Source organism: Physeter macrocephalus, chromosome 4, assembly GCF_002837175.3.
Source record: "Physeter macrocephalus isolate SW-GA chromosome 4, ASM283717v5, whole genome shotgun sequence".
NCBI lineage: Eukaryota > Metazoa > Chordata > Mammalia > Artiodactyla > Physeteridae > Physeter > Physeter macrocephalus.
The window spans coordinates 24012403-24040305 of NC_041217.1; the positions used below are offsets into that span (position 1 = coordinate 24012403).

General features: G+C 38.8%; 1 protein-coding gene and 1 pseudogene across 1 annotated transcript in view; both read right to left on the reverse strand.

Annotated features, from left to right (window-relative positions):
• Positions 1-1127: 1127 nt before the first annotated feature.
• LOC102987502 (uncharacterized) lies at positions 1128-8618 on the reverse strand (annotated as a pseudogene).
• The window catches only part of ACBD3 (acyl-CoA binding domain containing 3), a 32295-nt gene continuing 12813 nt past the window's right edge, over positions 8422-27903 (reverse strand). The window contains exons 2-8 of the mRNA XM_024130615.2: positions 25725-25866; positions 24937-25077; positions 21950-22108; positions 20034-20208; positions 16048-16234; positions 13855-14139; positions 8422-8945 (exon numbers count right to left, since the gene is read on the reverse strand). Coding sequence (XP_023986383.1) covers positions 8734-8945; positions 13855-14139; positions 16048-16234; positions 20034-20208; positions 21950-22108; positions 24937-25077; positions 25725-25866 — 1301 coding nt within the window. The 3' untranslated portion in view covers positions 8422-8733. The remainder of the gene's footprint in view (positions 8946-13854; positions 14140-16047; positions 16235-20033; positions 20209-21949; positions 22109-24936; positions 25078-25724; positions 25867-27903) is intronic.

Here is a 27903-nt window from a genome sequence, read left to right on the forward strand (position 1 = left end):
ACTCTATACAGATCCTCAGACATTAAGTGAACAATAGGAAATATTATGAATAAATTTATACCAGTAAATGACAGTTTGGTAAAATGGACACACTCCTTGAAAGTGACAAACTACCAAAGCTCACTCAAGAAGAAACAGATAACCTGAATAGCTCTACGTATGTATCAAAAAAGTAAGTTCACAGTTAAAAAGAAAGAAAATTCCAGGCTGAGATAGCTTCTCTGGAGAATTCCACCAACATTTAAGGAAGAAATAATAAGACGCCTACACATGCTCTTCCAGAAAATAGATAAGAATATACTTCGCACCTCATTTTATGAGGCCTCCATTACTCTGAAACCAAACCCAGACAACAATATTATCAGAAAACAAAACTACATATCAACATCACTCATGAACACAGACATAATATTAAAAATTAAATCCAGTAATATATAAAAAGGATCATTACCAAGTAGGGTTTATCCCAGAAATGCAAAGTTGGCTCAACATTCGAAAAGCAATCAATATAATTCAATATATCAATAGGCCAATAAAGGAAAGTCATGTATATCTCATCTCCATAGACAAAGAAAAAGCATTTGGCAATATTCAACATATAATAAAAACTCTCAGACTGCCCTGGTGGTGCAGTGGTTACGAATCCGCCTGCCAATGGAGGGGACACGGGTTCGATCCCTGGTCCAGGAAGATCCCACATACCGCGGAGCAACTAAGCCCGTGCACCACAACTGCTGAGCCTGCGCTCTAGAGCCCGTGAGCCACAACTGCTGAGCGTGCGTGCCACAACTACTGAAGCCCACGCACCTAGAGCCCGTGCTCTGCAACAAGAGAAGCCACTGCAATGAGAAGCCCGCGCACCGCAACAAAGAGTAGCCCCTGCCTGCTGCAACTAGAGAAAGTCCGTGCACAGCAACGAAGACCCAACGCAGCCAAAAATAAATAAATAAAATTAAAAAAAAATAATAATAGGCAAAAGATAAATATTCTGAGTCTTAAAAAAAAGAATGAAGCTATTATGTATTGATATAAGATTACAAAAGTAAGTTTTTTTTTTTTTTTTTTCGGTATGCGGGCCTCTCACTGTTGTGGCCTCTCCCATTGCGGACCGCAGGCTCTGGACGCACAGTCTCAGCGGCCACGGCTCACGGGCCCAGCCGCTCCGCGGCATGTGGGATCTTCCCGGACCGGGGCACGAACCCGTGTCCCCTGCATCGGCAGGTGGATTCTCAACCACTGCGCCACCAGGGAAGCCCAAAAGTAAGTTTTTAAGTTGGAAAAAGTTGTAGAGTATATACAGTAGGGGAGAATTTATAAATATGTACTTATTTACTTGGATATGCATAATACACATGAAACTGGTAATACTGGTTGCCTTCAGGGAGCAAAGTTTGAATCCTTGGGTGGCTGGGGACAGGGTGAGGAGCTAATTTTTATATAAGCTGTTGTACATATATAGTATGAATATATATATGTTTTCTGTATATATCAGACTCATAAATAATAAATATAAAAATACACACAGGATAACTAGTTTATGAATGATAGTGGAATAATTTTAGTTATCCCTATAGAAAAATAAATTAATAACTCCTACTTCACATCAAAAATAAATTTAACGTGTACTTGAGACCTAAACGCAAAACACATTTTAAAGTACATTTTAAAGTACAGAGGAGAATGTATCCTCAGGGCTGAGGAAAACTTCTTAAAGTAAATATGGAAAACACAAACCATGAAAGTTTAATAAATTTAAAGTAAAAACTTCTAAATAGTAAAAGACATTATAAATAAAGTAAAAAGACAACCTGAAGTGTGACACCAGTTATTTGTGTTGCACATGACCAAAAATAAATTGCAGGATCCAGAATATTTAAAGTACTCTCACAAATCAAGAAAAAACACAAGAGAATGGATAAAGGATATAAATATGCACTTCACAAAAGGCCAGTAACGTGAAGAAATGCTTATCCTCACTGGTTATTAAGGACGTGCAATTAAACCACACATGAAATTTTGTTTTATATCCATCCAATTGGTAAATACAAAATCTGACAACTGTCAGTAAAGATGTGGAACACAGACACCCTTGAATATTGCTTTTGGGAATTTAAATTGGCACAATCATTTGAAGAGTAATTCTGCATTATCCAGAATAGCTGAAGATCCATGTAGCTTATGACTTAATTCTATTTTTTGATATATACACTAGAGAAACTCTTGTACATGAGCATAAGTAGACATGTACAAGAATATTTATAATAGTGGAAACCTGAAAAAACCCTAAACATCCAACAGCAGGAGAATGACTACATGGCGTTATATAGTATCCACATGATGGACTACTCTAAGCGTAGAGCTATATGAAGCTAATCACTAAAAACAATGCAGATCAGAAAAAAAACTATCAAATGATATCATTTTATATAAAATTCAAAAGCATTCTGTAAAACCATACTATTCTGGCAATCAAACTTTTCTGGCAACATACATTATTATAAAAGGCATACAGGGGATTTCCCTCGTGGCACAGTGGCCTGCCAATGCAGAGGACACAGGTTCGAGCCCTGGTCTGGGAAGATCCCACATGCCGCGGAGCAACTAAGCCCATGCGCCACAACTACTGAGCCTGTGCTCTAGAGCCCGCAAGCCACAACTACTGAGCCCGCGTGCCACAACTACTGAAGCCCGCATGCCTAGAGACCGTGCTCCATAACAAGAGAAGCTACCACAATGAGAAGCCTGTGCGCCACAATGAAAAGCAGCCCCTGCTCGCTGCAACTAGAGAAAGCCCACGCGCAGCATCGAAGACCCAATGCAACCAAAAATAAATAAATAAATTTATTTTTTTTAAAAAGGCATATGGAATGATAAACATAAAAATCAGAATAATTATTATCTTTGGGAGGAAGAAAGAGGATTGGTAATCAGGGAAAGGTACAGAAGGCTCAAACTCTTTCATTAATGTTTTATTTAATTAGACAAGATCTGAAGCAAATAAGGCAAAATGGCAAATATGACCAAAGGGGGTGTTGGGTACATGAGTAGTCATGTTATGCTCTATACTTTAATGTACACTAGAATTATATCATAATTGAAAATTAGAAAAGAAGATCAGAAGGAAAATTCCCAAATGATAACTATTATCTCCTAGTGGTAGGTTTATAATTTTATTCTTTTCACCTATGTATACTGTCTAAATCTTCTATAGTAAATGGGTATGGCTTTTATAATGGAAAAAAAATCAATGAAAGTTATATATTTTAAAAACCACTCGGGGACTTCCCTGGTGGCGCACTGGTTAAGAATCCACCTGCCAACGCAGGGGACACGGGTTCGATCCCTGTTCCAGGAAGATCCCACATGCCGCAGAGCAACTAAGCCCGTGCGCCACAACTATTGAGCCCGCACAACACAACTACTGAAGCCCTCGCACCTAGAGCCCGTGCTCCACAATGAGAGAAGCCACTGCAGTGAGAAGCCCGCGCACCGCAATGAAGAGTAGCCCCCGCTCGCCGCAACTAGAGAAAGCCCACATGCAGCAACAAAGACCCAATGTAGCCAAAAATAAAATAAATTAATTAAAAAAAATACTGTTAAAAAAAAACTCACTTGATAAATCCAAGTCAGCTCACTGGCCACTAGAATCCATTCCTTTTCATAATAAACATACTCACCCCTCTCCAAGTTCCAAGTTTTTGCTGTGCACAAGACCGCCCAGCTAGAGATGGCCGAGTAACTTAAGTACTTGCTAATGGAAAATGAAAAGAAATAGGGGTTTTCTCTTTAAAGCTAGTCATGGACCCCTCCCCCCACCCTAGCTGAATCGGGAATGTAATCCCAGCAAGCCTGAGTCTAACCATGCACACAGAAACAATATCCCCCAGGATGGTGGAGCAGTAACATTTTAAGAATCTGGGGCTCTCAATCACTTCATCAAGTACTGCAGCCCACCTGCCCTGCAACACCCGCCTCCTTTGTCCTGTATGAGACAACAACTATCTTATCTGAACTACTTTATTTTTGAGTCTCTGTTCTCCCAGATTAGCCAGTATTCTAATTAATTATGGCAGGAAAGACCACTTAAGGGTTGTATTTTCCATTTCTTCTACTGAAATTACCATTTAAGAACAAAGAACTATCCATCTTTCTTTAGAAAGGCAATCTAAACTACACTAAAAATCAGTGGCTGAATCTCTACCAATTAATCTAGAAATTCAACACAGTATTGTAATGTAAATCCCAAGATTTTTCATGAAATATCAATATGACACCCTAATGATTAAATTCATATGGAAGAAAGGTGCAAAAATAGCCAAGAAAAAGTATCAAAAGAACAGAGGAGATTCGCCTTGTATCAAAATATATTTTAAACCTACAGGTATTCAAAGTGTAGTATTAGCACATACATGGTCAAACAGATAAATGGAACAAAGTTCACAGACAAACTCATATATATATGGAAATAAGCAAAAGCCATAAAGGAAAAAACTGAATAAAACTGACAACACAGTTTATAACTTCTATGACCAAACAGACATATACACACACCAAAAACACCATAAACAAAATTAACAGACTAGCAATAAACTGGGAGAAAATACTTATATATAATGTATGATTAGTATACGAACTATTTTTTTAAATGCTAATAAATCAATATAAAATTACCCAGCTGAAAATAGGTAAAGGACATAAACAGGCAATTTACAGAAGAACTACATATAACAATAAAAATGGATGCTTAATCTTACTGGTTATCAGAGAAACACACAAAATGAAATTCCATTTGTCACCCATCAGATTAACCAAAACTTAAGTCTGATAATATCAAGTGTTAAAAGAGAAAAAATCAGTATTCTCAGACGCTACCCACCATAATGTATTAGAGGGAAAATTAGTTCAGCCACTTTGGAGGACAATTAAAATTAAAAATGCACAGAACTGGACTTCCCTGACAGTCCAGTGGTTAAGACTCCGTGCTTACAATACAGGGGGCGCAGGTTCAATTGGGGAACTAAGCTCCTTCATGCCACGCGATGCGGCGGGGAAAAAAAAAAAAAAAAGCACAGAACTTATGCAGCAATTCCACTATTCCACTACTTGGTATTGCTCTTGAAGAAGTCCTGCACATATGCAGAGACATATAAAAGAGTGTTCACTGGAACACCATTTATAAGAAAAAAATCAGAAGCAACCAAAAACATTCACTAACAAAAAACAGCCAAAGAGCCACTCCACAGAAGAACATAGAGCAGATTGAAAGAACACAGTAGACCCATACCTACTAACAGGAAATGTTCTCCAAAACGCAACCTGAAATTTTAAGTAGCAAAATGTAGACCTTTTGAAAAACATGTTTATATTTCTGCATGTTGCCATGCCCCCCCCAAAGTTATGTTATCTTCAAGCTGGATATATTTAAATTAATGATCTTAGAAGAGGGTAAAAATTGTTACAATTGTACAGATATGCCATAAAGAAAGGTTAAAAAAAATCGGCATTTGTAATCAAATTTGTACTTGCTCTTTTCAGAAATAGACTTGCAAATCACCAGTTCACCGTAGGGTTGAACTAAGCAACCACACACAAGCTTTCAACACAGATGAGTTAACTGCTCAGTTTACACGTTTACCCCACGTTTGGACTGCCTGAGTCCAAATCCAAATGCCAATGTCAGTTCTGAAAAAGTCAGCCACTTAGTTTTCTGTACTAAATTAAGTACCCTAATCAATTTGCAACTTACAAGTGACATGTCAACTAATGAAAACAGAGCTAGTGCTTACATCTCTAATTACAAAACAAATCAAGCAATATAATAAGCAACTGAAAAAATGTAATAAACTCAAAATAAGGGTGTTGAAAGGACAATAATCAACTTGGTCTTAAAAAACTTTCAATAAGAAAGTTGAGGAACCCTACGCAAATGTATGGAGATAAAAGTCCAATATTGATTCATACACATTTTGAAAAGTTAGTGAATGGAAATGAAATTAGGATTTGTGCTACCCCAAGAATACATGCATACATTTTTAGGTTGCTGACAGAAGTGCTGAACTGAGAAGAAGCTGGGGACACAAACAAAGATGGCTTTGGCTATAGACTACTGCACTCTAAGTCCCAAGGAATTATTAGCAATCATTTGCTATTTTGAACTAATTGTTTCTTCTCTTCCATAAAACAGATGGTCAAGACTCGGTAGCATGGTTTCTAAGATGTGCTCACACATCAACAACTCTCCTTAACTGTTCCATGATCTGCCTTCATGGTAGCAACAAACTACACAGAAAGGAAAAAAAAAAAAAAAAAGATGGTAACATCATCTAGCCTCTCCAAATTTCCAAAGGGGAAAAAAAATTAATGTCCAAGTGACCGTGCATTTCAGTGGGGTCACTTTCAGAATAGTTTGTGGCATTCCACATCACACTGACTGGGGCATGCCTCTCATTGCTGCTTCCCAGGCGCCACACCTCAGGAGATATTTTAAAGTAGCATATTCCGTCTTCAAGGAACACGGTACACAAATGGTTTGGAAGGGGAAATACTTTTATAATGTCACTGTCATTAAGAAAAGTCAGCGCTTTCCCTTCCATCAAGAAGTCTGAAAAACTGTTAACCTATTTTAACAAACTAGGGTAATTCACAGCAGAAACGAAATAATTGGCCAGAAATAGTTTGTTGTTGTTTAACTTTCTAAAACAGAAAAGATCATTTAAAACATTTCTTGTCCTACCTAAATGATGAAATACAGAACTAATGCTTCAAAGAGTAACTATATTAATGAAACATCAACAAGATACAGATAAACATTTTAATTGATTAAATATATTATTTTCAAGATCTTTTCGAAATCGCACTTGTAATATATACTAATCAACAGCCAAAGGCAATAAAAAAGTTTAAAACCAAAAATGTTCTGACATGAACATGTGACAGGAATTGCCGCTATGTCAAGTAACATACACTGCTCCCAAGAACAATATTTTTGGAGGATAATTCATCTTAACATGTGCAAGGAAAAATCTGTAATCAAAGGCTGGAAGAAATATATATTAGTGCCTGCTTTTTAAAAGTTTATTTTACATTTTAAATACAGTGTTTTCTCATTAAAAAAAAAAAAAGCCAGGAAGTGCCTAACCCCAAGGTTTCTATACCATGTCCACATGAGAGCTGATGGACAGCGTGACAAACCTTCTGGTGTAACAGTACAGACATCCATAAGCTGGGACTACTGAAATCAAAATTTAAAAACACACATTAAGCATTGCTTAGGAGAAAATAATCCAGTTTCTGAACAACCAAAAGAGAACAGAGTTAGATATGTACAAAACCAGGTATTGAAAAATAGAAAGAAATGCAGCACACAAAAAACAAACAGCCCCATATGTAGTGAATTGTATACACTGCAGCTAATCAATGGAAACCCTCCTACAAGAAGTGATTTGTGATTTGAAATTTTAAAAATCTAAGTATCTCAGTAACAACATATAATAACAGCATCATGTGTATATTGCCATCTTTGTGATTTTTCTATCTATACCACCCTCCCTTCTGAAAACAAGAATCTCCAGACGAGTCAATCATTTATACAAATTTGAGGCAATTAATCCATATTTGTTTTCAGTAAGGAAAACAAAGATGTACCTCTTTCCATCAATGAAGACATAATACAGATTAAAGCTATAAAAAAATTTAAGTACAGGCATATGCATTTCCAACTCTTTCTCGTAATTCCCAACTGGAATCATGTAGGGTATATGCCTAAGTAGTATCAAATCAAAAGAAAACGGACTATCTCTGGCAGTGATTTCCATATTAGTGCAATGTTATTCCCCATACACTGAGTTATAGTTAAATGATTTTATATATTTTAATTCAGTAGGTGTCATTTTAAGTTTACAAAAATCCCTAACTATATGCTTGTGTAGAAAAGTTTCAATTTAAGATGCTCTATAAAGCCAAATCAAGGCAAAAATGAATTAATTTTGCATTGCTACTGGTAGTTATGAATACCAGATGAAGAGAAAAGGGCCAACAGTTTGTGGAGGCTTGCTAAGATGGATGTTTGAAGTGTTCTATGTATCTTGATACTTCAATTATCAATCAGGTTTGAACATTCTATATTAAGATTATTCAGAAAATAATTATCTGTAATATAACTCCGAACTAAACAGCTGCACCCAAAGCAAAAACAATCTGGGTCATTCAGAACAAGATCAAGTTGAGGCAATTTCTTTTTCTATTATAATCCGTGAGGTCTTAAGTTTTTAAGTTTTAAAAATGGTGACCTTCGATCAAAGTCAGATGTACCTCAGGTGGACTATTAACACAGGATTTCAACTCAGAGGGCACTGTAAAGGAACTAAGTGCTCTCATAAAACACAGATAGAGCAGGCAGCAATGCACTAACCATCAGCCAGGTGGGGTCAATGTTGAGCTGTTTTATTTCGGAGACTTTAAAAATTTAACATGTAGCTCATGTAACGTCAGCATCCACTTGTGACTCTGCTGGTCAGCACCAAAGGGCTGGATGAGTCTGAGGAGTCCCTTTAACCCCAAAGTACTAACGCTCCAGAGTTCCAAGGAAATCCTGATTCCTAAGAAGAGTCACAAACCATCAGACCGAAATCAATAGGGTAAACACAGACTGCAATGCTCCACAAAAGTCAAAAGATATTTCCAAATTAAATGCCATCTTCTGCGCAACCCTAGACTCCAGACTCTGTAACATCTTTATCTAGTATAATAGACTCTGTAGTAGACCGATTTTGACCTCCACAAAGAGTAGGAGTTGTCAAACTTGAGGAGGTAGACTCCTCTCCCTGGATATTGGTGGCTGCCAGCATACACCTCTTCATGACAGTCCCGTCGGTACACAGGCACAATCTCGTCCAGTAGAGGCTTGTTGGCATTCTTTTTGGCTTTCTCTTCAGAACTGATGTTTTCTGTGAGAAAGAATGGAGACATGTCAGTGTGAACAAATCCAGGAAAACCACATTTACCTCAGGCATCTTAAACTCCATCCTTTCTTTGAGAAATTGCTCATTAGGAGTTCTCTCAATCCAGTCTACAACTCTGTGCAGGCAAACATGTGTTGATTCCTTCTATACCTGAGCAGCTGCTATCTACCAAGCACTGTCTGGGCCCTGAGAGCCCAGTGGCAAACATCTGGTGGTGGCAGCAGTCAGCATCCTCTCTCTTTCTCTGTACTCACAGACCATTGCTCCTATTTCTGAGCCCCACTTTTTCCCTTCCACATCCACTCAATTCCTAATTCCTCCCAACAGGTGGAATCTCACTGATCTGAGTGAGACCAGGGAAAATGTTACTCTGATCCTCCTCTTCTCAACAATATGAAAGTCCTCTCTTGTTTTAGGAAGGTGGGAGGGGAGCTTATGAGGACTGTTATTTTCTATTTATCTGAAATATAAAGAGTAAAATGAGAAAGCCACACTAGAGAGGTAGACATTCACAGACACTCTGAAAATTCAATTATTTTCACTAGGCCTGTGAAACCCAGGGATGATCTCGCTGGCAAAAAATAAGCTCTGATTCTAGGTTTGCCCCAGTTAATAGTTTTCTGAACTGTAATATGAGGTTAGGAAAAAAAAAACCTATAGAAACCTGTAGGAGGGCTTCCCTGGCGGCACAGTGGTTGAGAATCTGCCTGCTAATACAGGGGACACGGGTTCGAGCCCTGGTCTGGGAGGATCCCACATGCCGCGGAGCAACTAGGTCTGTGAGCCACAACTACTCAGCCTGCGCGTCTGGAGCCTGTGCTCCACAACAAGAGAGGCCGCGATAGTTGAGAGGCCCGCGTACCGCGATGAAGAGTGGCCCCCGCTTGCCACAGCTAGAGAAAGCCCTCGCACAGAAACGAAGACCCAACACAGCAAAAATAAATAAATAACAATAAACTCCAACACCCAACATCTTAAAAAAAAAAAAAAAAAAAAGAGAAACCTATAGGAATGAGAACTATGAACCAGTTTAAAAGTCTCAGTTTAACATATTAAATATAAACAGCCTCAAGGAAAATAGATCAAGGGAATACTCAGCATAGATTTTAAAAGACTTTCAGGTTTACAACATGGCAGAATGAATTATAGAGACATGAGTCAATTATGTGACGACTGTCAATGGGCCACTATTAGGAATTTAAACCAGGAAGGTCTAAGAAACTCTCACAGTCTAGAGGAGCTTAAGGAGACGTGATAGCTGTAATGTGGCATCCTGGATGGGATCCTGGAACATTAGGAAAAATTAAGGAAATCTGAATAAATATGGACTTTAGTTAATAATGTATCAATATTGGTCCATGAGCTATGATGAACATACCACAGTACAATGCAAGATGTTAATAATAGGGGAAACTGGGTTGTCGGGTATACAGGAACTCTTTGTATTATCTTTCCAATACTTCTGTAAATCTGAACCTATTCTAAAATGAAAAGTTTATTTTAAAAAAGTAGATGACACTCTTATAAACGGGCCCAAATCAGATGTGCTTTATCACAGCAATACTACTTGAAAATTAAATGTCCTCCATTTGCAAATAAGAAATACAAGCCATTCAAATTATATACTATTGCCCATAAGAATATCCATGAAACAGATTATCAGGTCCCACTAATTCAAGATCCAAATTTTGTTCAAAATCTATAACACTGAAGGTTACTAGGATAGACAAACAATGCATCTTTCATCAATCTAAGCAAAGACTTGAGACCTGGAAACAATCAAGTTTTACAGCAGGAGGATGGATTACCATTATGTTTTCTTCAGAGAAAACAAACTCCTATATCTTTCAATCTTTCAAGACTTAATGGAGAAAAACTAAAGCAACAAACAAAAAAAACTGGACTCCTCTTCCATCTTAAACCAAGCTAAAAGGACTCCCCATAAAATAAAATACACAATTTGGATAAGACATGGTGGCACAGTAGCCTCCATAAGGAGGCATATGGCTAAAAGCCATTTGTGAGATAAATCTTCAAAAAGGAGACAGGCTCACTCTTAGGAAACAATTCTAGGGAGCAATAAATCCTCAGTGTTGCGTTTTTTTGTTTGTTTGTTTTATTTGGCCACACCACACAGCTTGCAGGATCTCAGTTCCCTGACCAGGGACTGAACCCGGGCCATGGCAGTGAAAGCCTGGAATCCTAACCGCTAGGCCACCAGGGAACTCCCCTCACTGTCATTACTGTTAATGTAGAGGTTTGTTTTTTTGTTTTGTGTTTTGAAGAACAGACTTTTTTTTTTTTGCGGTACGCGGGCCTCTCACTGTTGTGGCCTCTTCAGTTGCGGAGCACAGGCTCTGGACCAGCAGGCTCAGCGGCCATGACTCATGGGCCCAGCCGCTCCGCGGCATGTGGGATCTTCCCGGACCAGGGCACAAACCCGTGTCCCCTGCATCGGCAGGCGGACTCCCAACCACTGCGCCACCAGGGAAGCCCGAATGTAGAGGTTTTAATGGGTTAATTAGTTGCAAATCACTTTATGATTACGAACAGCACAAGGATAGGTAATGCCATTTTCCATTTGAGGGCTATCATACATTAGAGCAAAGGTCAAGGATGTCTTACCTCTAGTCAGGCACTGGACCCCAGCCATATTTACCAGTGCTCTTCCCAACAGCAATAACCCCAAAATGATAATCAGCTGAGGGCTCAGACTAGGAAGTAATCTCCTTTAAAAGCTACCTAGCTTACAAGCCAGGAGAAATATATTACCTCAGCCCATTTCTTAACAGAGAATTCTCTCTTACTATTCACAAAGTACAGTAATTTGCACATGCAACAAAAACTTCCCTTCCCTTGACAGGTATACACTAATATGTATAAAATAGATAATAAGAGCCTGCTGTATAAAAAATAAATAAAATTAAATTAAAAAAGAAAAAAAAAACAAACTTCCCTTCCCAAACATTTGCAAACCATCTGATTTTTTTTTTTTTCATCGGCAGGTGGACTCTCAACCACTGCGCCACCAGGGAAGCCCAAACCATCTGATTTTAATGAGTTCCCATGTGCATCAGAAAGGCTAGTAAATGGCTTAGTTACTGGTCCTGATGTTGCTGAGGGGCACTTAACACAATGGTAGTGGCACCTGCCCTGCAATCTCAGGTCTCTCTCTCACCTCTTCTTTTTTTTTTCCCCATTCTTACATTTTTTTTCCCCATTCTTACATTTTTTTTCTTTCTTGTTCTGTTAGTAGTATTTATGGGCAATGCTTTACCTTGCTGGTGGTACTTAGAAATAAAGATTTGCTGAAAACAAAATGCCATGTAAGACAAAGTAGCTCCTAAATGACACTGGCCCATGTGTGTGTGTTGCCATACATGACCCTAAAGGGCCTAGACTGTCTTGATGATGTAACTGAACTTGTATATCAAAAGCTGATTGAACTTTTAGCCCCCCTCCATGCACCTTCCAACAACTACCTCTTTAAACATATTCCAATGGAGTCTCTGTGATTACCAACACTCTTCAAGAATAAGCAGTTTGTTTACAATTCACCTGAAAGGTTAGTTAGGGCCAAGAATTGAAGGTGCTTTTCCATTCTCCCAGTCAGGGCAGTCTTTCCATATTACTCTCAGTCAAGTCAACAAATACTTAAGTGCTTACTAGGTGTGTACAAAAGCCCTGCATTCTAACTTTTCTGGATAGTAACAAAACTGAAGAGACCATCTTCTCAATTAGTAAGCAACACATTTTACGACCTACTTCCTAGACCAAGATAGTTTAGACGGTCATTGGAAACACTCTATTTTGTCTAGTTAGAGAAAATAAATCTTAGAATAACAACCTAAAAAGCTGATATCAGAAATATAAATTTAAATAAATTCCAGAGTTGGCAGAATTTCTTGCTTGCTCTTTTAAAATTTTTTCAAAATGGCCTTGCACATTTGGCTTTTCAACACACAAGGCTGGAAGTAAAACAGCATCCAGGGTTTCCCTGGTGGCGCAGTGGTTGAGAGTCCGCCTGCCGATGCAGGGGTTGCGGGTTCGCGCCCCGGTCCGGGAAGATCCCACATGCCGCGGAGCGGCTGGGCCCGTGAGCCATGGCCGCTGAGCCTGCGCGTCCGGAGCCTGTGCTCCGCAACGGGAGAGACCACAACAGTAAGAAGCCCGCGTAATGCAAAAAAAAAAAAAAAAAAGCTGACATCAGAAATATAAATTTCAATAAATTCCAGAGTTGGCAGAATTTCTTGCTTGCTCTTTTAAAATTTTTCAAAACGGCCTTGCACATTTGGCTTTTCAACACACAAGGCTGGAAGTAAAACAGCATTCAGGGTTTCCCTGGTGGTGCAGTGGTTAAGAATCTGCCTGCCAATGCAGGGGACACAGGTTCGAGCCCTGGTCTGGGAAGATCCCACATGCCACGGAGCAACTAAGCCCATGAGCCACAACTACTGAGCCTGTGCGTCTAGAGCCTATGCTCCACAACAGGAGAAGCCACGACTGTGAGAGGCCCAAGCACCGCGATGAAGAGTGGCCCCCGCTCGCCACAACTGGAGAAAGCCCTTGCACAGAAATGAAGACCCAACACAGCCAAAAATAAATATAAATTAACTAATTAATTAAAAATTTAAAAAAAAACCAGCATTCAGAAAGCAATAAAATAAACTGTCAAACAGACCTTCCTGGTGTTAAAAAAAATTCACGTTCAAGCCCCAGTCCCTTCAGAGGCTAGCTTCTCTCACAGTCTTTTCAGCCCAAGGTCCCACTAACGAAGTGACTGATTCCCGTCCAGGAAGTGTTAATTAGGAAGCATATGGCTGGCTGACATCTGAACTGCTACCATTTTTGCCAACACACAACCCAGCTACTGAATATGGACCAATGGCTCTACCTTCTTCCTCTTCGTCGTCATCACTGGACTCACTGACATGCACGCTGACAGCAGTGTTTGGAGAGTCTGTCCATTCAAAATACACCCCAAACCCAATGTCATAATTGTCTGTAGCAAATTCCCAAAAGAGATATGATCCTTCTTCATGGGTGGGTACTCGAACAGTGACTACTTCTCCTCGGCCCACTGTAATCACGGAATCCGCATCCTGCCGAATCTTCTCTTTAAAGTCTCTGATCTGGGGTCGTGTCCACATGGATGGAGCTGCTATTACTGGAAGAGATTCTAAAGGCAACAGGAATTACAAAGGCTAAAGAGGATGAGCCTTCACCCGTAGGCAGCAACATTTGCATAGGACGACCTGCTCAGCCACATGAAGGCACCAAGTGCAATCTGGTCTACCTTAGATTGAGGACTTTAAAAGCCTCCCCATGGAAGTCTCCCCCCAAATTACTACATTTAACAACGCCACAGGTATTCAGAGGTCATCATACCACTTTAAATAACAAATGCAATCCACAGTCTTAAGAAGGATTTTTTCCAACACTAATTGCATATGGGCATTGAAGAATGACCTTGGAAACTTCCTAGCTGGAGATAGGGAAACATTCTAACAAAGAAGAGAGATCTGGACTTGAAATAAATTCATTTTTGGATGTGAACAAAGAAAGCTGGGCTTTGACTTCAGTCTCTCTGTCAGAAAAAAGTCTTGACCTCAGAGTAAACCGAAGTTCTAGGGGAGGGGCTATTCTAAAAGAACTCAAAAGAAAGAGAAAAACTTGGATAGGAATAGGACCACTAGCGACTGAGTAAAAATGGGTAAAGTCTTGTTACTGAGCAGTATCTATGTGTACTCAACAGGTTTTCCAGAGTTATTCACAGAGCCTTTGACAAAAGATTCATTTGAAAATACTGGTAAACTCTTAATAGGAAAAAAAAGATGGGGGCTGCGTGAACCAAGGTATTTCAAGGTCTTTTCTGAAACTATTTTCTGTTACTTGTTCTAAAAAGAACAAGGAAGAACTCTGAAATCAACTTTCTTATGAACCACACCACCATCTCTGATCACTGTCACTGAAATGTTCTCTTCTTCCTTTTTACTTAGTGAACTCTTACTCTTGCTTCAGATCTCTCAGCTCAAGTGTCCTTTCCCCCAGGAAAACCTCTGGTGACCTCTCTAACTAGGTCATATCCCCCATATTATGTGCTCTCACATCATAATAGACCTTTCTCTCCAGCACAGTACCTACCATAGCCACAATTTTTATTCTATGTGTGTTATTTTGCTTCACTACTGTAGCCCAACACTCAGAAGATCTTCAACCAATTGCTGAATGAATGAATGAGCTGCCCATGAAAAGGTAAGCAGACCTCTGAAAACCTAAATTCTTATTGGTAACATGGTACTTTTGTCTCAAAAATATATTGTAAATATATGGTAGCCAATCTACAAGATGGCCCCCAGTGATCCTCTCCTGTGGGTATTCATGTACTTGTAAGGTTACCACCCAAAATGCATCAGGACCAACAGAATATGGCAGAAGTACGGATGTATTACTTTCAAAGCTAGGGCATAAAAGACATTTGACGCTTTTGCCTTCTTTTCCTTTGCATCATGTGCTCTGGGGGAAGCCAGCCACTGTGTTGAGATCACTCAAGCAGCCATTTGGTGAGGCTTCATAGGGCAAGGAATTGAGGCCCTCCTGCCAACGGCCAGCACGAATTTGCCAGTCATGGGAGGGAACCACTTTGGAAGCAGAGCCTCTAGTCCCAGTCAAGCCTTCACATGACTGCAGTCCCAGCCGACATCTTGACTACAACCTCATGAGAGACCAGAGCCACCACCACTCAGCTAAGCAGCTCTCAAATTTCTGACCCACCGAAACTGTGAGAGATAATAAATGTTTATTATTTTAAGCTGCTAAATTCAGGTACAGTGTGTCACACAGCAATAGATAACCAATATATACAACAAGACAACCCAAAGTATCCAAAGGACATCTGATTTGCTCTTCTAAACTATTCAGAGAGTCACCAGAAGCACCAGATTCAGACTAAAGAGTGAAAAAGTATTCAACTCTCACAAATATGTAATTGCTCTCAAAAGCTAATTAACCTGACTTCCTGACTTTTGCTTTTCATGAAGTCTGAATTACAGCATATGAATGGAAGAGCACATATGCCAAACCATACCTTTTGGTCCATTCTCCAGGGCTTCCTCTGCGGCTTCTGGTTCAAGCTCTTTTTCAGAGTTGTCAGTGTGGGTTTTGGCCTGTCCATTCACTGACATCATATCACTTGGCGTAGTTGTATTCATTTTTGATGATGTAGGCAAAGAAGCCCCAGCTACTGCTACTTCCTGTTGTTTCTGTAATGCTGCCTATAAGTCAAGAAAAAGTGAAGATACACTGACCAGGAAGGCTAATAAACCAGACATTTGCCCTGAAATGCATTCTGACCCTATGTTTTTGCCCCATCAAGTAGCTCCAAGAAATTACTAATAAACTCTATCAGTTTTTATCCTATCTATAATGAATATTAGTATCACAATATTAAACTGATAGCTAAAAATGTCAAAATATTAATGTGGACAAAAAAACTATAACTGAGGATCACATTTTTGTGACCTGAGGATCACTAGAAAAACTAAACAGGAAAAATTAAAGTAGGTAGAAATAATCAACCCAAAATAAAATTATTACAGGTAAAAACTGAACACAGTAACATCTGTTCTTAAAATTGATAAAAGAAAATCTTGATAAAATTCAAATACATAAAATTGCAATCAGGAAAATTAAACTTGGTAGAAATAAATGGTTACAGAAGAAAATTCATAAAGGCAGAAGCTATAACTGGTGAAACCTGATAAGGGCCCCCAAAGTAACCAACAAATCAAATATGGACAAAAATAATCAATAAATTAAATCTTCACTCTAAACTATATACAGAAAAATTCTTATCACGATTAAACTAAAAACTGTTAATCATGTAAAAAATATTGACCTAAAAATTAAATAGGCTTATAAAATGGAGTTTGAGGTCAAAATACTTTCTTAATGAAAATTCATCACTTTACATAATTATGATTAAAATATGTATATTCATAAACATGAAATCAAAATGTCCTCGGAGACAAAATGGAGAATAAAAACATCTTAAATCTAAAGGACAACTACTTTAGGACATTCCTCTCCTATCAAGATGAATAAATATTAATACTACTAGAAATACCTAAGTATTACTTGAGTAACTTTTGGGGGAACTGTGAATTATAATGTACATATAGAAAAGTATACAAATCATAAATGTACAGCTTGATCAATTTTCATTAGCCAAACATACACATGTAACCAACGCCCAGATCAAGACATTACCTGTGGGACTTCCCTGGTGGCGCAGTGGTTAAGAATCCGCCTGCCAATGCAGGGGACATGGGTTCGATCCCTGGTCCAGGAAGATCTCACATGCCGCGGAGCAACTAAGCCCGCAAACCACAACTATTGAGCCTGCCTGCTGCAACTACTGAAGCCTGCGCACCTAGAGCCCATGCTCTGCAACAAGAGAAGCCACTGCAATGAGAAGCCCGCGCACCACAAAGAAGAGTAGCCCCCGCTCGCCGCAACTAGAGAAAGCCTGTGCGCAGCAACAAAGACCAAACTCAGCCAAAAAATAAATAAAAATTTTTTTAAAAAAGATATTATCTGCATGTCAGAAACCTTCCTGGTATCCCTTTCCAGGAAGTCCCCCAAGGGTAACAACTATTCTAACTTGTAATATTACAGATTTGGCTTTGCCTGTTTTTGAACTTTACATACATGAAATTGTATAATATATGCTCTTTTTTCTGTCTGGCTTCTTTTACTCAACATTTGTTTGTGAGGTTCATCTATTAAGTCACAAGTAATTGTAACTGTATTTTGTTTGTCTGCATTGCGACAGGATATGCCACTGTGAAAATACAAAATTTATTTATCCAATCTACTGTTGAGTGTTGGGGCATTTCAGTAACTTTTTAAACTAAAACACTTAGTTATAATAAGTAAGCATACATTTACAACAGTTAAAAAAAAAAAGAAAGAAAACATAGGGGAAAAAGCCTTTATAATATAATTTCATGGTTTAGGGATAATGATATATTTTGGCATATCTGTATATACATTTCATTTAACATATCATTTACAAACCAGTTACTTAAACAGCAACGCCTCTCTCTGCTGCTAGTGCAGGTTGGCAAAACACTTAAAGAGTTTAAAATACCTTCTTCCAAGGCCTAGATTCTCAGTAATTTTCACATCAGTTTTCTAAGAGTACCAGCTTCAAGAAAAAGGGCTTACAACCAAAACAAGTCAGCACACTCAGAACATTCACTGCATGACAGGAAAGCAAAAAAAGCACTTCTGCTGATGATCAATTTTGGTCAGCTCAAATGGTCCCTCTCCATTTCAATCCTTTCTTGAAACTCTAGCAGAATGAACATCTCTCTACCCCAGGATCCCACTGCCTATGAATATACCTCTATTACCTATAATAGATTGTAATTATGTATTTACATAATCTCTCTTCTATACTCCAGGAAGTATTTAAAAGAACAGAAAGGCACAGGAACAATGTAACAAACACCCATGTAACCACACCCCCAAATTAACAAGTGTTCCCATTTTGTTATTTTGCTCAATATTTATATAAAAATTAATACTTTATGGGACTGAAGTTCCCTTTGCTTCTTCCCCAGTCCCTCTCCTTCTCTCTTTCCAGAGACAGCCAATCAATTTGATAAACTTGAGTTTGTTCACTGCAATCTAAACTATGGCTTTCCAATTCTGTTTCAAAGATTTTTGGTTTTCCCCTATATGACTGACTTTGTTATGACTAAGTGATAGCAACCTATAAGCAGGACAGTGTGTAATGAGCTAGCCTATTAAAAAATTATCTCAATGCCCATCGTAGAAGCAGGAAACGGGGAGTGATATGCTAAAGTAGAAACAGGCTTTAGAGGACAGAAGAGAAATCCCTCCAAAATACCACTTATTATCTTGTAACTCTAGTTTGACATCCTTTCTTCCTCTTCTCATGGATTATACAAAACCTGCAGTGCCTTTTAGCTGCTCACTAAATGCTAAAGACTCAGGGGAAAACGTATTTTAGGTGAGGATATTAATTTTCAAGGAATTTAAAGAGCTTGGCAAAACAACAAAGATTAATTCACCTAACAAGAAATGTTGAGCAACTATAATGCAACACTTCTCTTCCTTTTTTTTTTTTAAAAAAAATTTTATTAAATTTACAGAGAAATATAGTTTGTGTTTTTTGGGTTTTTTTGGCCATGCTGTGTGGCTGGCGGGATCTTTGTTCCCCAACCAGAGATCGGACCTGGGCCCCTGGCAGTGAAAGTGCCGAGTCCTAACCACTGGACCGCCAGGCAATTCCCTGCAACACTTTACTTCACTCAGGTATTTGGACAGGTAGTAACTGCTTTATAAGTGAAAATTAATTAAATACGTAAACTTAGCTAGGTTAACTTTAAGGAGGCATTTTATGCCTCTGCAAGATGTAAAAAAATGAATGTAAAATCAGTTAACTTCCCTATGCACCAAATACTTTCACAGAGTAACTATTTTCTCATTTCATTCCTCTGATAGTCCTGTGAAGTTAACAAGACAAGTACCAGGATTTTATAGCCCATTCTTACTGACTGGGAGAAAAGGCGGAAAAATCAGAGCAATAGGTAACTTGCCTGAGATCAAACAAGATAATGGCGAAGCCAGGACAGAATCCAAGTGGTGTGTGACCTGCAGTCGCATGTCCTTCCCCTAAACCACATATTCCTATGTGGAAGCAAAGCCTGTGGGGACACTAATCACCCAAGTCCTCATGGTTCCAGGACCACTATTAGAATCTACATCAAACTCACTGGAATAACACTAGGTCCATACAAATCCCAAATACATTTATGACAATATAATAGTGGCCACATCATTTGTTGCTTCGCTATCATACGCTTCCTTTCATAATTGCCAGTGCAATGTTAAAATCTCCCTTAATAAAGGTCCTCTAAAAGTTACGTTATACCTGAGAGGCTAACTAATGCAAAATTCATCAGCAACTGTTAAAAAAGAACTTGCGTTCCAATGAAACTAAAAACCCTCTCTATGGCTGAATTCGGGGGTTATCTATCATACCTGTTGCTGTGCAAGCTGGACTTGATACAACTGCTGCATATATTGCTGATAGTGTTGCTCCTGCAACTGGCGGATGAGAATTTGCTGCTGTTCGTAGTTCCCTGGATACTGTTGGGCTGCATACTGCTGGAACTGCACGGCAGTCTGCGAGTTTAAAGCTGCCATTATCTGCTGCCTAAAAACATTAAAAAATATACACTAGTCTGACTATAGGAGATTGATTGTTCATGACAAAATAAAATGTCCTTGTTATTGATTTTTATAATGCATAACTCTTAAAAATGACTAAGGTAGTAATGTACACCAATCAACATGTGTCCTACGTCCAGAGAAAGATTAAGAAAATAAACTTGGCCCCTAATTTTTCACATAGGTTTTTCAAGGAAAATTTGGGATGAAGAGGGAGAATAATAAGCATATCATCATCACCATCATCACCATCACCATCATAACTGCTAACATTTATTGTGCCCTTACTATGTGCCATGCAGTGTTCAGAGCACTTCCATGTACTAACCCACTTAGTTCTCACAACCACCCTCTAAGGTAGGGTTTCACAAAGCAGGAAACAGAGGAGTTCAGTAACTTGCTACACTGCTAGTAGATGTCAGAGCCAGGATTCAAGTCTAGGCAGTCTTGCTCCAGCCTATACTCTTTAAACATGATGTTGTAAGAGGATGGGTTGTCATCTATGGCAGAGATGAGATATTTAACTGTTGGCCATGGTTTCTCTACCTAAATACATGAAAAGGCAGAATAGCTAAAAGATGTTACAGATGGCTCTGGTAAGTATAAAGAAAGCCAGTGAAAATCTGAGTGCCCTTGGCATTTAATGTAAAGCCTGCCTTAAAGAGGAATACTGAAGATAATATCTGGGCACACTTGGTTTAGAGATACTGATTTCTGTAAACTATTACTCTTCTTTTTTTTTTTTTCCCCCAGAGGAACCACATGCGTAACTCAGTCATGTGACCAAACATAAACACCTCAAAGCCATCTGTTAACAGATAATAACAAAGCAGAATCTCACAAACTCCTGACTAGAACATGACACTGGGTCCATCTAGGGTACCCCTCTCCCCTCAAAAAGAGTAGTACTTATAGTCTCTCTCCAAGGTAGACTGAGGCCCTGGGTCAGTTTGAAGCTTTTCTGAGGAACTACTCAGAAATAATGGGGAGAAAACAATGGACCCGCATGTCCTCTGGTTTAATCTATATGCCATGCCACCTCTAGAACCCTAGGCCTTCTTCCCACAGTGTTTTATGGGCGTTAATCCCTTCCTCCTTATTCCCACAGCTCCCTCTGGAAGAACCAGTCCCTTCTGAGACAGCTGCTCTCACAGCCCTTACTGAATAAGAAATGGTTTCAGCTCCCAAGTTCTGTACTAGGAGACTAGGAACAGACACCCAACACAGGCTGAACCAACTAGATCCTTTGGCCTGGGAATTTGTAACTGGGTCTCTCATATGCCAGCCAGTCTCTGTCAGATGCATGAAAACAAAGACCACATAAATCTTGGCTAGGACAGCCTTGCATATGCCAAAGCAGAGTGACAATTTGCAGAGAACAGGAAGAATGAAACAGAGACATAGCTGAGAGAAGCAAAGACAAGAGACTGTGTGGACCCAAAGACAGAGAGCAAGCAAGCAACCTCAGCTCCTATTCTAGTGCCTGGGTTCTGGGAGCAAATCCCAAATCCTTCTAATACATTCTTCATTCGCAACCAAATGAAGCTTAAGATGAGGCCTTCCTTGGTAACACATCATTGGTACAAATGGCAAGCAGCTAATGCTGGTCGACTTCCCAGTCAAACAAATCAGAGAATTATTCCAAGGCACACAATGGTAAACAGTCAAGCACAACAGTGTGGCAATCCATTGCTCATTGCTTAACACAAGCCACACAACATACGTACTTTTGCTGCTCCAGCCGAAGCCTCTCTTCTTCTATTCGCCTCCTCTCTTCTTCCTCCCGTCTAAGCCTTTCTTCCTCTTCTTGCCTACGTTTCTCTTCCTCCTTTTGCAGACGTTCTCTTTCTTCCTCTTCACGCCGCCTTCGCTCTTCCTCCTCCTTCCTACAAGGTAAAGGACAGAGAGAATGAACCCTAAACAAAAAATCCCGTTTAAAAATAATTTAAGACTATTTCCCAGTGAAGACTGACACAAGCTTTTTAGAGAATCGTGATAATTTTATCACAATTTGAAATACATATACTTCATGAGGAGAAATTTATCATATGGAGTCAATCTCAAAATATACAGATCACAGCAAAAACAATGACTGCTGCACAGCAACAGAAAAAGGAGTCCATCAGTAAGGTACCACTTAAAACATTATGATACCCTGAAACCTCCCTTCTAAGATATGCTCACGGCACCACAAGCTTTTCCTTCATACTACCTGCTGTGGTTGAAATCAAATTTGTGTGATAAAGTTAGCAATACATCTGCCTTACTCATTAAAGTACATGCTCCATAAGGGCAGAGACTGCCCATCTCACAATGCTATATCCTCAGGGCTTACCACAGTGTGGGAAAGAATAAGCAAGCGATAAATGTGTAGAGAAATGAATAATCCACCCTGAAATGCCATGTAGCCATAAAAAAAGAATAGGACTACATGGCCCAATATGTAGACATTTAATATATATGTTTAATGGAAAAAGCAGATAAAAAAATAGAAGAAGGCCTGGAAAGATATACCTTAAATCTGTCCGCTATTATCTACGAAGAAAAGAGTGAGACTAAAAGTAAGGTGGGAAGGAAGGTTTTCAGTTTGTGCTTCATATACCGCCATAAGTGGAAAATCATTTATATTGCTTATATTCGTGTATAATTTCTGAAATTAAAAAAAATGAAAGCTTTTAATTAAAAAAAAGAAAAGAACAATTGGGGATGTAGGTGCAGCCCTTACCCAGCTCTTGCTCACCACCACAGCCCCTCTCCTGAGGGAGAGCAGACTCTGTTGCACTAGAAATGGATGCCATATAGGCTGAGAGTTGTGAGGAGTGCAGGGAGGTTGAAGATGGGATGAAAGAGAAGACTTCTGAGGGGTCTCAGAGAAGACATCATTTCATGGCCCTCCATGAGAAGTGTCTGGGTTACCCCACTTTTCTCCCCAGACTTCTATAAGTGATTAACACACCAGAGCCACAACCAAGTCTCAAACTACAGCAATAACATGACCTACTTTTTATATGTCACAGACAGTACACAGGGCAAGATGTTCCATAAACCAAAGCTTAAGCTTCAGGACAGAGGAAGTCTAGTCTCAAATGCTTTAAAAGAATTCTACATGGACCTCATCTCATGACAAAGGTATATTTTTAAAAGGAAAAATACAGTTTTACATGTTGAGTAGTAACTTAAATATTCAATTTATCATTAAAAAAGAACTTAAGGGACTTCACTGGCGGTGCAGTGGTTAAGACTCCGTGCTCCCAATGCAGGGGGACCGGGTTTAATCCCTGGTCAGGGAACTAGATCCTGCATGCCACAACTAAAAGAGCCCGCATGCTGCAACTAAGACCCGGAGCAGCCAAATAAATAAATAAATAATTTTTTTAAAAAAGACCTTAGAAAGCAATATATACTACTTCCAAAAACACAGCTACACCTCAATGATCCAGTATCACTACACAATGGACTGCAGTACATAAATCAATTCCAATAAAGGAACCTCATTCCATTCTCATAAGAATCAAAACTTCTTCTCTGGCTAAAAACTATCTTCCTTTGGATAAGTATCTTCTGGAAATGTATTAAGATATTTCCTATTCTCTCAAAGAGAAATAAATTATACCCAATACTCTGTCTCTTGATAACTCAGGAGTTATAACTGCAAGCATAAAAATTATACACGTCATAATACAGTGATAGAGAGTTTACTTTCACATTAGCCCTGACTGCCACACTTTTATCATTCTTGCATCTATTTTTCATGGTTTCTGTCTTCTCCCTCACTGTTAGGCTATTTTCTCTTCTAATGTTATTTCTAATCCAGGTTAAGGTGGGAAACCAGAGAACCAACTGTTTCTAAAGTAAGTATAATATAATCTGAGGGAAAATTGGTGTTACAGCATTATTTTCATTACCTAGAAATTTTGGACTGTCAAAGTTCTTGAAAATATAACCTCTAGATAAATAAAGATTCACAGTGGCTGAGAATCCATGCTCCCAGTGCAGGGGGCCCGGGTTTGATCCCTGGTCAGGGAACTAGATCCCACATGCACTCCGCAACCAAGAGTTTGCATACCACACCTAAGGAGCCCGCCTGCTGCAACTAAGACCTGGTGCAACCAAATAAACAAACAAATAAATATTAAAATAAATAAATAAATAAATAAAGGGCTAACTATAATTCTGTTGAGTTCACAATCATGACAGAGAATCCCATAAACATACAAACAGCACATTCAACAGCTCCCCGTGCAACCTCTGGAAATAATAAGCCATCTGGAAGCCATAGCCAATACGAAATGCCTATATAAGGTCTACCATGTAGCACAGCTGATAACCACGATACGGAGTATGAATATTCTAGAAACCCAAGGGAGGCAGCAGCAAAGGGTGTATCAGACCAGAGGGTAAGGAGGAGGGGGGTGGCTGAGCTTACTGTGCTTGCTCAGAAACCTAGTGTAGTAACACAAAAGGAATGCTGCCATGATGGATGGGTGGTTACTTTTAAAGGTATAGCCAGACGGAAGCAGCAAACCCTCTCCCTTCAAAACTCATAATAAAAACACCTGCTCACATCGGCAAGTTTGAGCAATTGCCGTAAGAAGTGGGGATCCAATGGAAGTAAGACACCTGATTTAAAACAGACATTCCATAAAGCAAAAGCATCAGTATATTATGAAGTAGGCTGCTCAAGGATACAGTATTCTGTGCCCTCAAACTTCACCTTTTTTTTTCTTGCTCTTCCTTCTCTATTTTGTGGGATGCAACATACGTTGAAAAGAGATGGCAACACCTATTCAGGAGCTTGACAAACTCTACCATGGCATCCTCTTTAGACATGTTTCCCAGGGCTGCCCATTCTCTCCTGTAAAGAATAACAAGAAAAGTTACTTCCTCTTCTTAATAGAATGAGAATTTGATTTAATTTAAACCTAAATATGAACAAGTCTCAGTTACAACTAAAATGAAGAATGATTCTACTATAAACAAAAGGTTCAAAACTTCAACAAGCATGTACTGATTTACTAAATTAGATATGCCACATACAAACCAAACTTAGTCGTAAACCACAATTTAACTGCACTGCTGATAATTTCCATACCAGTAAAAGGTATCAAAGTTTTACTTTTCTTATATCATAGTTTATTTAGCCTTAACTGAATAAAATGCTTAATATATTCTTTCTTGTCACAACTCTGTATGTCCCAATAAGGGAATCAATTACTATATTGTAAATGGCTTTTTAAATATTATTTAGGAAGAATCAAATGAAGCTGTACTTGTCGTATGTTCATAAACAGATGAGTAAACTTCTTCCACAATATTTAGCCATAAACATCTCCGAGCCAAAAACAGATAAACGTCTGAAGACTCCAAAAGCTGCAAGCAAAAATGTTTGTTTAGTTCTTATTCTAAAGCTAACGAGCCAGCTATTTACATCTTAATCAATTTACTTTGTACCCTTTTCAACATTACTCTCATTAAATTCATTATACAGTAAAACACCGTTACCTCCTGTCATTGCCCAACACATCAAAGAATCCAACCTCAGGACAAGTGTCTGGATTATATGGACCCATAAGAACCTGCTTATGCAGTGCCACAAGCTTCAGTTTTTCTTCATAAGTTGGATGAAATGCTTTGCCATCTTTTTCTTTAAGAAAAATAAATACAAAGAAAACAATTAGCACTGGCAAAATACATAATTTTCAGCATTATATGTTGAAATTTTGCTGTAAGGTATATCACAAATTGCCTGTGATATATATATAAACACCACTATAGGGAGATTTTAATTTCAAGTACTAAATTTTCATCGTCAAAGCCAAGATAGAAACACTTCATGCTGAATTAATTTTTTTAAAATAAAGCTTAAGTACTGATATTTATGTTAAAACTACTACAAAGAGTAAATCAACTACAGTTAAATTTAAAAAAAAAAAGCTGCTACTAAAGAGAAACCAATCTGTCAAGCTACAGTAGGGACACACATACTAGTGTACCACTTGACATATTTTATAAATGTTAAAAATGTTCAGCAATCATTTCTTAAAGTAGTTTAAAAAATAATTTTAGGGCTTCCCTAGTGGCGCAGTGGTTGAGAGTCCGCCTGCCGATGCAGGGTACACGGGTTCGTGCACCGGTCTGGGAAGATCCCCACATGCCGCGGAGCGGCTAGGCCCGTGAGCCATGGCCGCTGAGCCTGCGCGTCCGGAGCCTGTGCTCCACAACGGGAAAGGCCGCAACAGTGAGAGGCCCGCGTACCACAAAAAAAAAAAAAAAAAAAAAAAAGTATAGCTTGGCAGTACAGTTATATAATTGTGTTTAGGTGCATATATCAGGTATATATATACTGCAAACAAATTATTAAAAATTATATTTTTAAAGGAACGATTATTTTAGAGTTAAGGAAAAAATAAAATTACGTCAGAGAGGTAATAAAATGACTTGTTCCAACTCTTTAGGTTGGGCCAATAGTTACGTTTAATTCCAACATAGTATATAATCAAAATAAAGCAAAACAGATGAGAGCTTACAAAACCGAAATACATCTTTACATTATCTTTCATGTAAAAACCAACAAGCCTAGGGAATTCCCTGGTGGCGCAGTGGTTAAGAAGCCGCCTGCCAATGCAGGGGACACGGGTTTGAGCCCTGGTCTGGGAAGATCCCACATGCTGCAGAGCAACTAAGCCCGTGTGCCACAACTACTGAGCTTGTGCTCTAGAGCTCGTGAACCACAACTACTGAGCCTGTGTGCCACAACTACTGAAGCTCATGTGCCTAGAGCCCGTGCTCCGCAACAAGAGAAGCCACAGCAATGAGAAGCCCTCACAGTGCAACAAAGAGTAGCCCCTGCTAGACACAACTAGAGAAAGCCTGTGTGCGGCAACGAAGATCCAACGCAGCCAAAAATAAACAAACAAATTAATTAGTTAATTTAAAAAAATAAATAAAAAATAAAAACCAACAAGCCTAAAAGAGGTGCTCCTTATTTCATTCACTTCCCAATGAATCTTTTCTAAATACAGCCTTGAACAATTATCTTAGCAAGAAACACGGTGTTATACCTGTTCACTGCTGCATTATTTAAAATTAAAAATCTAATTATTCAACAATAACGCAATGCTTATAGTAATCCACTGAATAGATTATACAGCTATTAAAATAACAATATAAGGGCTATATACCATTTCAGAGAATATATTTATGATGTATTAATTTAAATAAGTAGAATAAAAAATTAGATACTAGGTTTATAACTATGTAAAAATGGGTGATTACACATATAGATCTTTCTTTTTAAAAATTACAGGTAAGATTTTTCTTACAAAATTAGCTTACCAGAACTCTGTACTCTAAGATGTTAGGGTGCTAAAAAATGTGAAACAATAGTGGCAACTTTTTACCAAAAAGCCTTTCTCCAATTTTAAAGATGCCCATAAGCTTCCTTTACCATCTACCTTAACTTTGTACATGTTAATCACCAAAAGTTTTCTTATGCTAATTATGTCTCAGAGAAACATAGCACAACTCTCTTCTTTTTTTTTTTTTTTTTTTGCGGTACCCGGGCCTCTCACTGTTGGGGCCTCTCCCGTTGCGGAGCCCAGGCCCTGGACGCGCGGGCTCAGCGGCCATGGCTCACGGGTCCAGCTGCTCCGCAGCATGTGGGATCTTCCCAGGCCGGGGC